This window comes from Spinacia oleracea, chromosome 2 (genome assembly GCF_020520425.1).
Source record: "Spinacia oleracea cultivar Varoflay chromosome 2, BTI_SOV_V1, whole genome shotgun sequence".
NCBI classification, from domain to species: Eukaryota; Viridiplantae; Streptophyta; class Magnoliopsida; order Caryophyllales; family Amaranthaceae; genus Spinacia; species Spinacia oleracea.
This window is the reverse complement of record NC_079488.1, coordinates 108,819,637-108,830,512: the sequence shown is the minus strand read 5'-3', so window position 1 is coordinate 108,830,512 and position 10,876 is coordinate 108,819,637. Positions and strand designations below refer to the sequence as shown.

At 32.5% G+C, this 10,876-nt stretch overlaps 2 protein-coding genes across 2 annotated transcripts; one reads left to right on the top strand and one right to left on the bottom strand.

Annotated features, from left to right (window-relative positions):
- Positions 1-502: 502 nt before the first annotated feature.
- On the bottom strand, positions 503-4,817 carry LOC110781962 (alpha-galactosidase). Its single transcript, XM_056836305.1, has 15 exons — positions 4,691-4,817; positions 3,843-4,025; positions 3,682-3,738; positions 3,529-3,563; positions 3,286-3,389; positions 3,101-3,176; positions 2,606-2,664; positions 2,430-2,495; positions 2,170-2,253; positions 1,816-1,880; positions 1,634-1,716; positions 1,180-1,270; positions 1,051-1,100; positions 826-966; positions 503-730 (listed from the first exon to the last, which is right to left on the bottom strand). The coding sequence occupies exons 1-15, from the start codon at positions 4,815-4,817 to the stop codon at positions 641-643; spliced, it is 1,311 nt and encodes a 436-aa protein (XP_056692283.1). The 3' UTR covers positions 503-640.
- A 2,906-nt stretch (positions 4,818-7,723) lies between these two features.
- On the top strand, positions 7,724-9,311 carry LOC110781963 (protein TIFY 5A). The gene is made up of 3 exons (XM_021986009.2): positions 7,724-7,908; positions 8,000-8,096; positions 8,953-9,311. The coding sequence occupies exons 1-3, from the start codon at positions 7,835-7,837 to the stop codon at positions 9,148-9,150; spliced, it is 369 nt and encodes a 122-aa protein (XP_021841701.2). The 5' UTR covers positions 7,724-7,834; the 3' UTR covers positions 9,151-9,311.
- Positions 9,312-10,876: the final 1,565 nt, after the last annotated feature.

Sequence of the window (10,876 nt, the reverse complement as noted above, 5' to 3'; positions counted from 1 at the left end):
AATCAGCTATATGACAACCAGTGACGGAGATCTGATTTTTGAGTCATAGTGTCGGAACATTAATAAAATAATTATTTAATCCGTATTAATTTACTTTTTCTAATAAATATAAAGTGAAAACGCTTTTTTAAAAACTTGGATGGTCGGCCAACCACCCTTGTGTTAGCTTCACCATTGATGGTGACCTTGGTAGGCTTGTGGCCAACTAAAGGAGTTGAGGTGGTTTGCTACTATCAAAAGTCCTCGTGGCAATGGCGGGAGGTGGTGGTAATGACAACGAGTCTATTAAGGTTCCATGAGAAACATCTCGATGGCCAGTAGGGTTGTATCGGTCGGTTACGGATCGGGTATATTCGATTCGGTATAGTTTGACAATGTAGTTGTGCAGTATCATATGTTTATGCGGATTAAATCTGTGAATTTTATTTTTCGGGTCACTTCAATTTTTGTCAGAACGGTTAGATCGGGTCGATTTTTGACAACCTTACATGGCCAACCCAAATTCAATCACCAAAAGATAGTCTAATTTTTCATATTCTCTTGGATTTCATATTCAACACAAAGTATATGTTTCTACTCCCTACTATTACTAATGCATGAAAATTGGAGCAGTCTTTTGGTCCACTGACAGGAGATGATCTCATGAAGTGGTCGTCAAAACATACATTTTAACAGCATGTGGTTCTACTTGTGCAGATAGTTGATATTTGACACCAGACTCAGTTGAATGCTGCATTTTCAAAGCAGTTGTTGTTTTAGAAATTAAGAATCAATCATAAAGTCGAACATCAAGAAACAGAAACAGAAAGCAATTTATCAGCTCACCATCCATAAATCCCGAGCATCGACTACAGTCGACGGGTCAAGATCAAGATCGGGCCAATAAGCAGTAATATTAGACGGCGAAGATCCCCTATTCCATAGAATGACAGCCATCCTCTTACCAGACAATATACCACCCCACACCTGCATCAATATTTCATAAGCTCACAATTTAAAGCTTAATTACCAGGAATTAGGATAAATTGACTGCTAATAAGTATATGTTACCTCAAGATCACCATTTTGCTTAATCTTAAATCCCTGAACTCCTAGCTCATCTGATGAAATACTAAATAATGTCAGATTTATCAGGGAAAATTAGAGTAAATACCAAATAACAGCATTCCCATCTTATACCTTGATTGACAGCAATGACCTCTTTGTTGCTTAGCAATTCTAAAGTTGTCTGATCCATTGCTCGGACATCACATCCGATCAACAGAGGAGCCTGCAGAAACCCAACTCAAGATCCTTATTACAGATCGGCCTAGGAAGCAACTACCAGCGACTAACATACTACCTCTGTTCCATAATGATGTTCCAGTTTCTTTTTTCACGTTTGCCAATGCACATTTTATATCATTTTTAACTCTAATCACACGATATTAAAAATTTTATAGTATTAAAGTACTCATTGAGATCAATCAAACAAGACCCCACACAAATATGTTTTTTTTAATATATTGGAAAGAATTTAAGATTATTTTCAACTGTGAATAGTGTTAAAATTCTAAACTGAAACATCATTATGGAACGGAGGAGTATGTCTGATTGAGTTGTATGTATATAATAGGAGCTAGAATTGGCTTACTTTTACTAATGCCCATATGCTAAAATGAGAACGATACTCCTCCTTTGTCATCCCTCCATTGCCAACTTCAAGCATGTCTGGATCTGTGAACAACATTACACTTTATTTCTTTGCATGCATCAAATTGAAATGGCAGAACAAAAATGTATTTTGAAACAACAGAAACATTGATCTCCACTTACCATTCCATGCTCCAGGACGAGCATAAAACGCCCATTTGTCGTTTTGGTCTGCTATACTAGTCATGCTGAAGCACAAGCTCAATTTTTTTTTGGCATTAATAGGCTAATAATAATAACTCGATGCATGAAAGCATAAAAGGTCCGCCAAACTAGAATCTATAACTTTATACTAAAACAGACACCATGAATGACTGTTAAGATATGATAATATTTGACAATGACACACATCACATAAGCTAATCTAGTTTAACAACTAAAACTAGATGTCAATTAGATAGCTGAAGACGATAAACTGTATTTAAAGAACAACACAAGGAATTAATGACTTGGAATTCTCTTCTTTGACAGTTTTACCTGTTCCAATTATCTTGGATATCAACAGTTGTTCTCCAACTGTTCCCAATACTTGGGGCCCATGTTGCTGGATCTTCTTCTCCCCTGCATATATCAACAAGTTTCTATGAACAACTTTCATCCAATACAGAACAAGCTATTCAATTCCTGTTTTCTTCTATTTTCTTCCTCATTGTAAGCAAAAGTCTGTACTATTGGAAGTGCTGCAATACCAAGATCTTTCTTTGCAGAAACAAAATTTGATCTGATAATTGACTTACCATTCACATATGGAGTAATATATCTGCCTGCCACTGGTCAGTAAGGCCTTACTCATCTTAGGGTACCTGTACAAATTTACGAGTGTTCGTTGTACTGAGGGATACTGGTAATTCAAACAGAAAAATATCAGTTTGGTAGAACATCTGTGGATAAAATACTACACAATTTCACATACCTTTCCTTTGCGCTTATCCCAGTGTTTTCACAATTATCATATTTCAAGTAATCAAAACCCTATTAAGACATCCATGCCATCAGTAACAAAAATCAATAACATTTGGGAACCCAACTCTGATGTTGGGATGCAGTTTTTCTGCACTTAGGCTCCGTTTAGTTTGGTGTAAAATATTTTTCAAAGGGAAAATGGATTCCAAACTAGTTTTCCTTTGGTTTCTTGCGAGAAAATTCATAGAAAAAGAAATATGGGAGATGATGGGTGAAGATTGATGAGAAGAAGGAAGAGGGAAGAGGGAGGTAAGGAAAAAAGTTGTAAAAGTGGTTTACCCTCCTTTCAAATGAAAAAATGTTTTTCTATCTTTGAGGTTTGCCAAACCAAACAACTTAAAACAATTGAAAAGGGGAAATCGTTTTCCATTAAAAAATTTACACCAAACCAAACACTCCCTTAACCTATGCAGTGAAGTAACTTGCTTAGAGATATATTACTGACCCACGTTGCAAAGGTGACCGCGTCATGCTCTTCATAACCAAGTGATCCTGGCATGGTCTTGCTACATGTTTGAGTTCTGAAGCAACCATCACAAAAAAACATCAGCATAGGAGAAGCCTAAAGCCTTAATCACATTCATGTAATTACTTTTTCAGAAATGGACCAACAATAAGATGGAAATATACCCTGCATCTGAGTAAATACCAATCTTCAACCCTTTGCTATGCACATAATATACTAGTGCACTGATTCCTGATGGAAATGCTGAAAGCTTGGGAACCAAATTCCCCTGAAATATTTTACAATAAGTTCATATAAGTAAGTATCAGATTTCATAAAAGATAAAGATTCAAGCAAAAACAAGCACTTGAAACAAGAGATATGAAAGCTTAAATCGGATGATCTGATAAACCAGGGTGAGAATGCACCAGAGAATCTCTGTTAAGTTCTGCCCAACAATCATCTGGTGCAATACAATGATCAAATTAGTATGAAATTACTATTATATTTACCTTACTGTGAAAAATCTGTAGTAAAAACAACAGTAAGCCTAACCAGATCATAGAAAGTGTATAGATTACCGATGTTTATGTACTTGTATCCTAAATCTGCTAGGCCGCTTGACACCATTGCATCAGCTGCAACACAATTTTACATGTACATGTTCTATCATGTTATTGAATACCTTACATAACACTTCCAAAGTTGCAATAATTCTCTATAGGATTTAGGAGTAAGTTACCTGTTTGTCTAATCGTTTCCTCATCTACGTTACAGCCAAAGTGGTTCCAGCTATTCCACCTGCAAATTTGGAATAAAAAAACACAAATTCTATTGCATATTGGAGTAAAAGTTAAGTCTATATGTGGAAAAGTTATCGGTATAATGTAAAAGTTATTTTTCTTTTTAGTGATAAAAGTTTTCCCTTAAAATTATCCCTTCAAAATCACTAATAATGTAACTTTGTAGCCCTTTAAATGTTTAACCATCAAAAAAAAGTTTAAAATATAAAAGTTAACCAAATTAAACATGTTAAAAGTTACAAAAACTAGGTAAAAGTTACCCTTATGTACAACAATTTGTTTTTTTTGGCAAGTAAATATACAATAAATTGATTGTATACCTAGTGCGTGCAAGGCCTTTTGAGAAAAAAATGGCAGGTTCAAGTATTAAACTCTAAAGCTAACTTTACATACTGAAGTATATCTTTTTCATTTTTGTTGGGAAAAACAAAACAAAAATGAAAAAAAAACATATTTTGCAAGAACTTATTGGAAACAAAATAAAATAAAAAGTTAGATCAATCCTGAGAGATGTTTAAGCTTAATTTTCATTCATGTATGAAAAGGATAAGCAAGAAGAAATTAATATAATGATGTTTCAGTTTCCACTTTTCACGTTTGTCAATGTGCATTTTGTATCATTTTTATCTCTAATACATTAGATAAAACTATAAAATTTTGATATTCTTAAAATAATCATAGAAACAAATCAATTCTCTTCAATTGTGAATAGTGTCAAAATTCTAAATTAGAACATCATTATGGAACAGAGTAATTAGTTGTACATACCCCATTGGAGGAGTTAAACCAAGGCCATTATCTAGGAGACTGCGTCTCATACTAATAGAGGATGTATCTGATACTGCTTCACTTTCAGGAAGACTACTAACATGAACTGCACTTGCATTTCTTGCCACCACCAGCAATAAATACATCCATAAAACTAAAAACAACGCGCACAAGTTTGATGTTTCTCCCATTATCAAGTAACTTAATTATCATGTATTCAGGTACAGTGTAGGAGCATATTTTTATAATCAATTAAGAGATGAAAGTATGAAACTATCATAAAAATTTGATAGAGATTATGAGTATATGGAAACAATATCATGGAAAATTAGGAAAGATATCAAGGTGCTTATTAAGATAATTAAAGAGTACATCAGTAGTATTTTTCAATCAATTATATACTCTGCATTATTTTTTACCAAAAGGATTCTTAAATGGAAACTATCTAATTGAATTTTCAAAATTGGACACAAAATTACAGAAATTGAGGAAAGAAATCACAATGATTGGTTTTGTTTTTTTTACTAGAAAATATATATGGATGTTTAGTAGCTCTACCTTGTTAATAAAATACACTAAATTAATCTGCTTCAAATATTCTTGACTAATAAAAAAAACCCTTATGTGCAAGATCTTTATAGACATGAAAACATCATGTTTATCAAATCTAAATTTGAAATGAATATGCACACTTGACAGAACAAATGGGGTGATTAATTCTTAATCTTTTCCACCATTACACCATATTAAAATGAGCATTTTACAATACTAGTACTAAATATTACAGTATTAACTATTAACTATATATTAACATGAGAGTGACAACCTGCATTCAACCCTGAGATTAGCTATGCACATAACATTTTACCAATTGGTAAAAGATACACCCGGTTGCACGTAGTTCTACGTGCAACCAGTTCATTTTATACTTTTAACCCCTCAAAAGCATATTTTTATAGTTTAAAAGCACATATTTACAAATTAAAAGCACTTTTTTACAGTTTTAAAGCCCATTATTAAAGATGAAAAGCAAAGTTTTGCAAGTAAAAGAAAATGAAAAATATATAAGTATGTGCTTTAAAATCGTTAATGTGCTTTTTAAATATCTAAATGTGTTTTTAAGCCGTAAAAATATATGCTTTTAACCCGGTTGCATGTAGAACTGCATACAACCGGGTGTACCTTATAATTTGTGACATTTTACAATAAGCTCAGATAAGTAACTATGCATTTCGGATTAACTGATACAAGAAATATGAAAGGTTGAATCTGATCATCTGTTTAACGAGAGTGAGAATGCACCAAAGAATCTCTGTTAAGTTCTGTCCAACAATCATCTGGTGCAATACAATGATCAAATTAGTAAGAAATTATTACCTTGCTGTGAAAAAATTCATCATGTTATTGAATACCTTACATAACCCTTCCAAACTTGCAATAATTCTCTATTAGGATTTAGGAATGAAATTACCTGTTTGTCTAATTGTTTCCTCATCAACGTTACAGCCAAAGTGGTTCCAGCTATTCCACATTTCCACCTACAAACAGGGGTAAAAAAAGGATTTTTTTTTTTATATTTACCACATTTAAGTTTCACGGTTTATATTTACCACATTGATTTTATGAAACTTTTAATATTAACCACATTTTAACGGATTCCATTTTGTTCATAGGGCCTACATACATAGACAGAAAGTTGGATGAAATTCATAGTGAATATAAAACGTTCATAAAATTAAAGTGGAAAATATGAAATTATATTTAATTTATAAGGCGGTAAATACAAAAACGAAACTTAAAAGATGATTGATATAAAATTAACCAACATACTCCCTCTGTATTTTAAAAAGAGATACAATTTCCTTAAACTTACTTATTTTAGAAAGAGATACATTTTTGTTTTTTGACATGATTTGGTCCCTACTTCTAATTATATTAATATTTCTTTCTTACCTGTTGTCTCACACTGCCACACATACTGAAATCATCTTTTTACTATAATAAATAATTTCATACCACCCTACTTTCATCTTATTTTAATAAATTCAACTCAATTCTTTACAACTACGTATCGGTCAAAATGTAGCCCTTTTTAAAATATACGGAGGGAGTATTTAACTATAAAGCTAACTTCACAATTTTTTCATTTAAAAAAAAATGAATTATCATGTACTCCCTCCGTCTCGGAATACTCGCACCGCTTTCCTTATAAAGCCGTTCCGAAATACTTGCACCGTTTCTATAAATGTCATGTTCTTTCTAATTTTATATTGTTTCTCTCAATTACCTAAGGTCTCACTTGTATTCCTAACATCTAAAAAAAAACATTAAAAAATCACACTCACTCTCCACCAACCTCAAAAATGTGACACATTTCCTACTAACTATATTAAAAAAATACCCAATATTAACCGCAACCCAATCAATTAAATTGCCTTAAATTATGTGCCGGTCAAACCGGTGCGAGTGGAGGGAGTATTCAGGTTCAGTGAAGGATATACTTTCTCTATCCCTTAATATTCGCATCGTTTTGACTTTTTGCACTATTCACCTAATTTACTTTGACCCTATTTTATTTATAATAAATGAAAATAAATGTTAGTATATATAATATATTGTTTGTTTCAACTTAATATATATGTTCAAAATATTAACATTTTTATAATTTTTTATAATATGTAATTAAATATATTGATGGTTAAATTTGTACATTAATAAACGTGTCAAGTTAAAACGGTACGAGTATCAAGGGACCTGAGAGAGTAATCAATTAATTTAGGACGATAATGGGCGCAGTGTTTAAAACGGATGGAGTGCGTGCCGAAAAATAAGGTGTGCGATGGTAAGTGACCAGTGCATGCATGATGCATGCCGACGACAGTTAGATGGCACGTGTGTTAAAAAACAGACGACAAATCCAACAAATGGTTGTATAAACAGAGTTTATTCAGTGTTTGCCTTCATTTATCACGTGCTTCTTTACTTCCCACCCCATCATCTTTCATTCTTTCTCCTCTAATCACATGTTTTTTAATTATTTATTTAAATTCCGCCTAACCTTTTTAAAACATCCCTTCATTTTAAACATTCAAACCTTTTTATTTAGTTCCATTTCTTTTCAGTTTCTCTCTCTAAATTCTAAGAAGAAGAAAAACCCAGAAAAATGGATTGTAATCTTGAGCTTGGCCTATCACCATCTTCCACGTCGATCTCTTCAACAGCTTCTACGATCTCCATGTATGTTCTTTCTCACTTTCTCTCTCTAGATATTAAGATGAATATGATGAATGATTGATTAATTAATGTTCGTGATAAAACTTGATAACAGGGGATCTGTTAATGGAGATAATCCAAAAAAGCAAGAACAACAAAGGACGATATTTTATAATGGAACTATCTGCGTTTGCGATGTTACCGATGTTCAGGTAATTATCATTAGCTTAAATTTACGGACTACTACTTCTTTTAATCATTGTTTTCGTCTATTAATTTGTTAGTTTCAATGGGTTAATTTATTTCAAATTTTGTTCTACAATAATTAACTCTCTTCAAATCATTAAATTAAAATTAAGAGAAAAACTTTGCATTCACTTTTATCTTCCTCCCTAATTTAAAACTGGAATAATACCAAAATGAAATGTGGAAATTGCATGGGCTTTTATAGAAAGGTTGGGTAAAATGTGGTACCCCTGCATGGGCTTTTATAGAAAGATTGGGTAAAATGTTACAAATTAACACTGATTTTTAAATAGACTTAGTCCACACTAAATTTATTGTGAATTATGTCTAAAAAGAAAAGTTAACAACTTGATTATTGAAATTTATTTTGACGTGTTTATTAAAATTATTATAAAAAAAGTATGAATTCCTACATGTACACCTAGTGTACAATGCATCTTGTACACCGTGCTTTTATATTGGTTGAAGTGGCATATTTATTGTCTTTCATTCTCATTTTTTAGTGGGTTTGATGATGTGTCAAAAAATTAATGGAGGTGGCCTTTTTCAAAGAGTATCAAATTAGTATCGTTGGTACATGTTGTGTTTGAATAATGTGATTAAAGTCACAATTCTCATTTAAAAACATATGATTACTTTTAGTTGGTCACAATATCTAAGAAATTTGGTGTTAATTTATTATTGTCACTATGTGAACAATAAAGGTTACGGTGCAGGTTAAAAGGATGCTAAAGTAAAATGTTAGTTTTGGGTCTATAATAATATTATTGTGGACCAGTTCTGCACAAGAATTAACGATTGAAATTTATGTGTATTGTACAGGCAAAAAGCATAATACAGTTAGCAAGTAGAAAAACGATACAAGAAATATGTACATCTACAACAATAACACCAACGTTACAATCTCAACAATTATGTACTCAAACGCAAAATGGTTTATCGGCCATGAAGAAATCGTTACGCCAATTTCTCGAAAAGCGAAAGCATCGAATCCAAGCTACCTCGCCTTACCGTCTTTAGTCTTTCTTATTATAATTAAATTTTAAATTAGTCTAACTAATTAGTCTTCAGGAGTATTAGATACAAGTAATTAATAGCTAATTCTGCTGTTTTTTAGTTCTATATGATTTGGTAAGTTGGTATGTTATGTGGAAGCAACGTTAATGGAAAATTAGGAAAGATATCAAGGTGTTTATTAAGATAATTAATGAGTATATCAAGAGTAGTTTTCAATCAATTACTCTGCAATATTATTTTTTACCAAAAGGATTCTTAAATGGAAACTAGCTAAATGAATTTTCAAATTTGGAAACAAAATTACAGAAATTCTAGAAAGAAATCACAATGATTGATTGATTTTTTTTTTCTTTACTAGAAAATATATATGGATGCTTACTAGCTCTACCTTGTTGAATTTGTATGCAAATTGGTAAGGAAAATCAATATTCATTCGGTCATTCCCATTGTAATGCCAGTTCACTCAAAATTATCTTTTTTTCTTTATAAAATTTCATTACCATCCATTACCATTTGGGGAATGGTATTATGTGGGAATGCAAAGTTATGAAGAAAAACACCAAGTTTGAGACAAATTTCATTATCATGGACATCATGACGTTATTTTCTTGTCAAATAACACTTTGATTTATTCCTATTCTCACCATTTATTACCGGCTACCAAACGGATCGTAAGTTTGCTTTAAATTTTCTTCACAAATAAAAAGAGCCCTGTGTGCAAGATTACAGAGAGTTTGATTTCGACTGCCTCGTAATTCTTCACATAGTGTGTAAACAAAGTCTAAACCTGATTATGTATAGCCCGGCCCGCTGACCGACACAACCCAAAAAGTGCGGGTTTTAATAGCATAAAATTCGAGCCCAGCCCAAAAAGTCCTTTTTGGTCCGCAAAGCCTGCACAAATTTATGGGCCTGTGCATATTTTTTTGTGATAAAGTCCGGCCGACCCGAATTTTGATCACCTCTAAAACTAGGGGTGGCAATGGATCGGGTGAGGCTCAATCCGCATCCATCCATGACATTTTATCCGTCATCCAACCCATCTATCATCCGTAAAATACTTCATCTACCTCCGATCCATTCATCATCCACGTGTGATTCGGGTGGGTCGGTTGTGAGTGGGGTGAAATATATTTGAAGAAATATAAAAACAACTTAAAGTGATACATATTGCAATTAGGAGTCACTATTCCACATATAATACACATGGCTATTTTTCTTTTTGAAAACCCATAGCATGACTTTTACAAGCTTTAAATTTCTCGGTTTGTTATCCTATTAAGGGAACACAATATTTTGTGTTACGCTTATGTTTAATATAGTTTTATTACAATAGTAAATATATTATGAAAGTAAATGATGATGAATTAAATTATACAACTAATGTAATAGGTTGATGGATAGGGTGGTGGATTGGATGCACCTTCATACATATCCAACCCACCCGTCATTCGATCCATCCATCATCCGTCAACTATCTGCTAGTTTTCGGATTTTCGTCCGTATAATCTGGATCGGGTGGATGGGTATCCATCGGGTTCAGTTGAAATTGCCAGCTCTATCTAAAACAAACCATCCAAAGTGGTATGAAAGATCTTTGTAAACATGAAAAAAAATCAAGTTTATCAAATCTAAATTTGAAACTAATATGCACACTTGACAGAACAAATGGGGTGATTAATTCGTTGTGGTAACTCTGAGAATTAGCTGATTAAGTTCGTCATAAGCT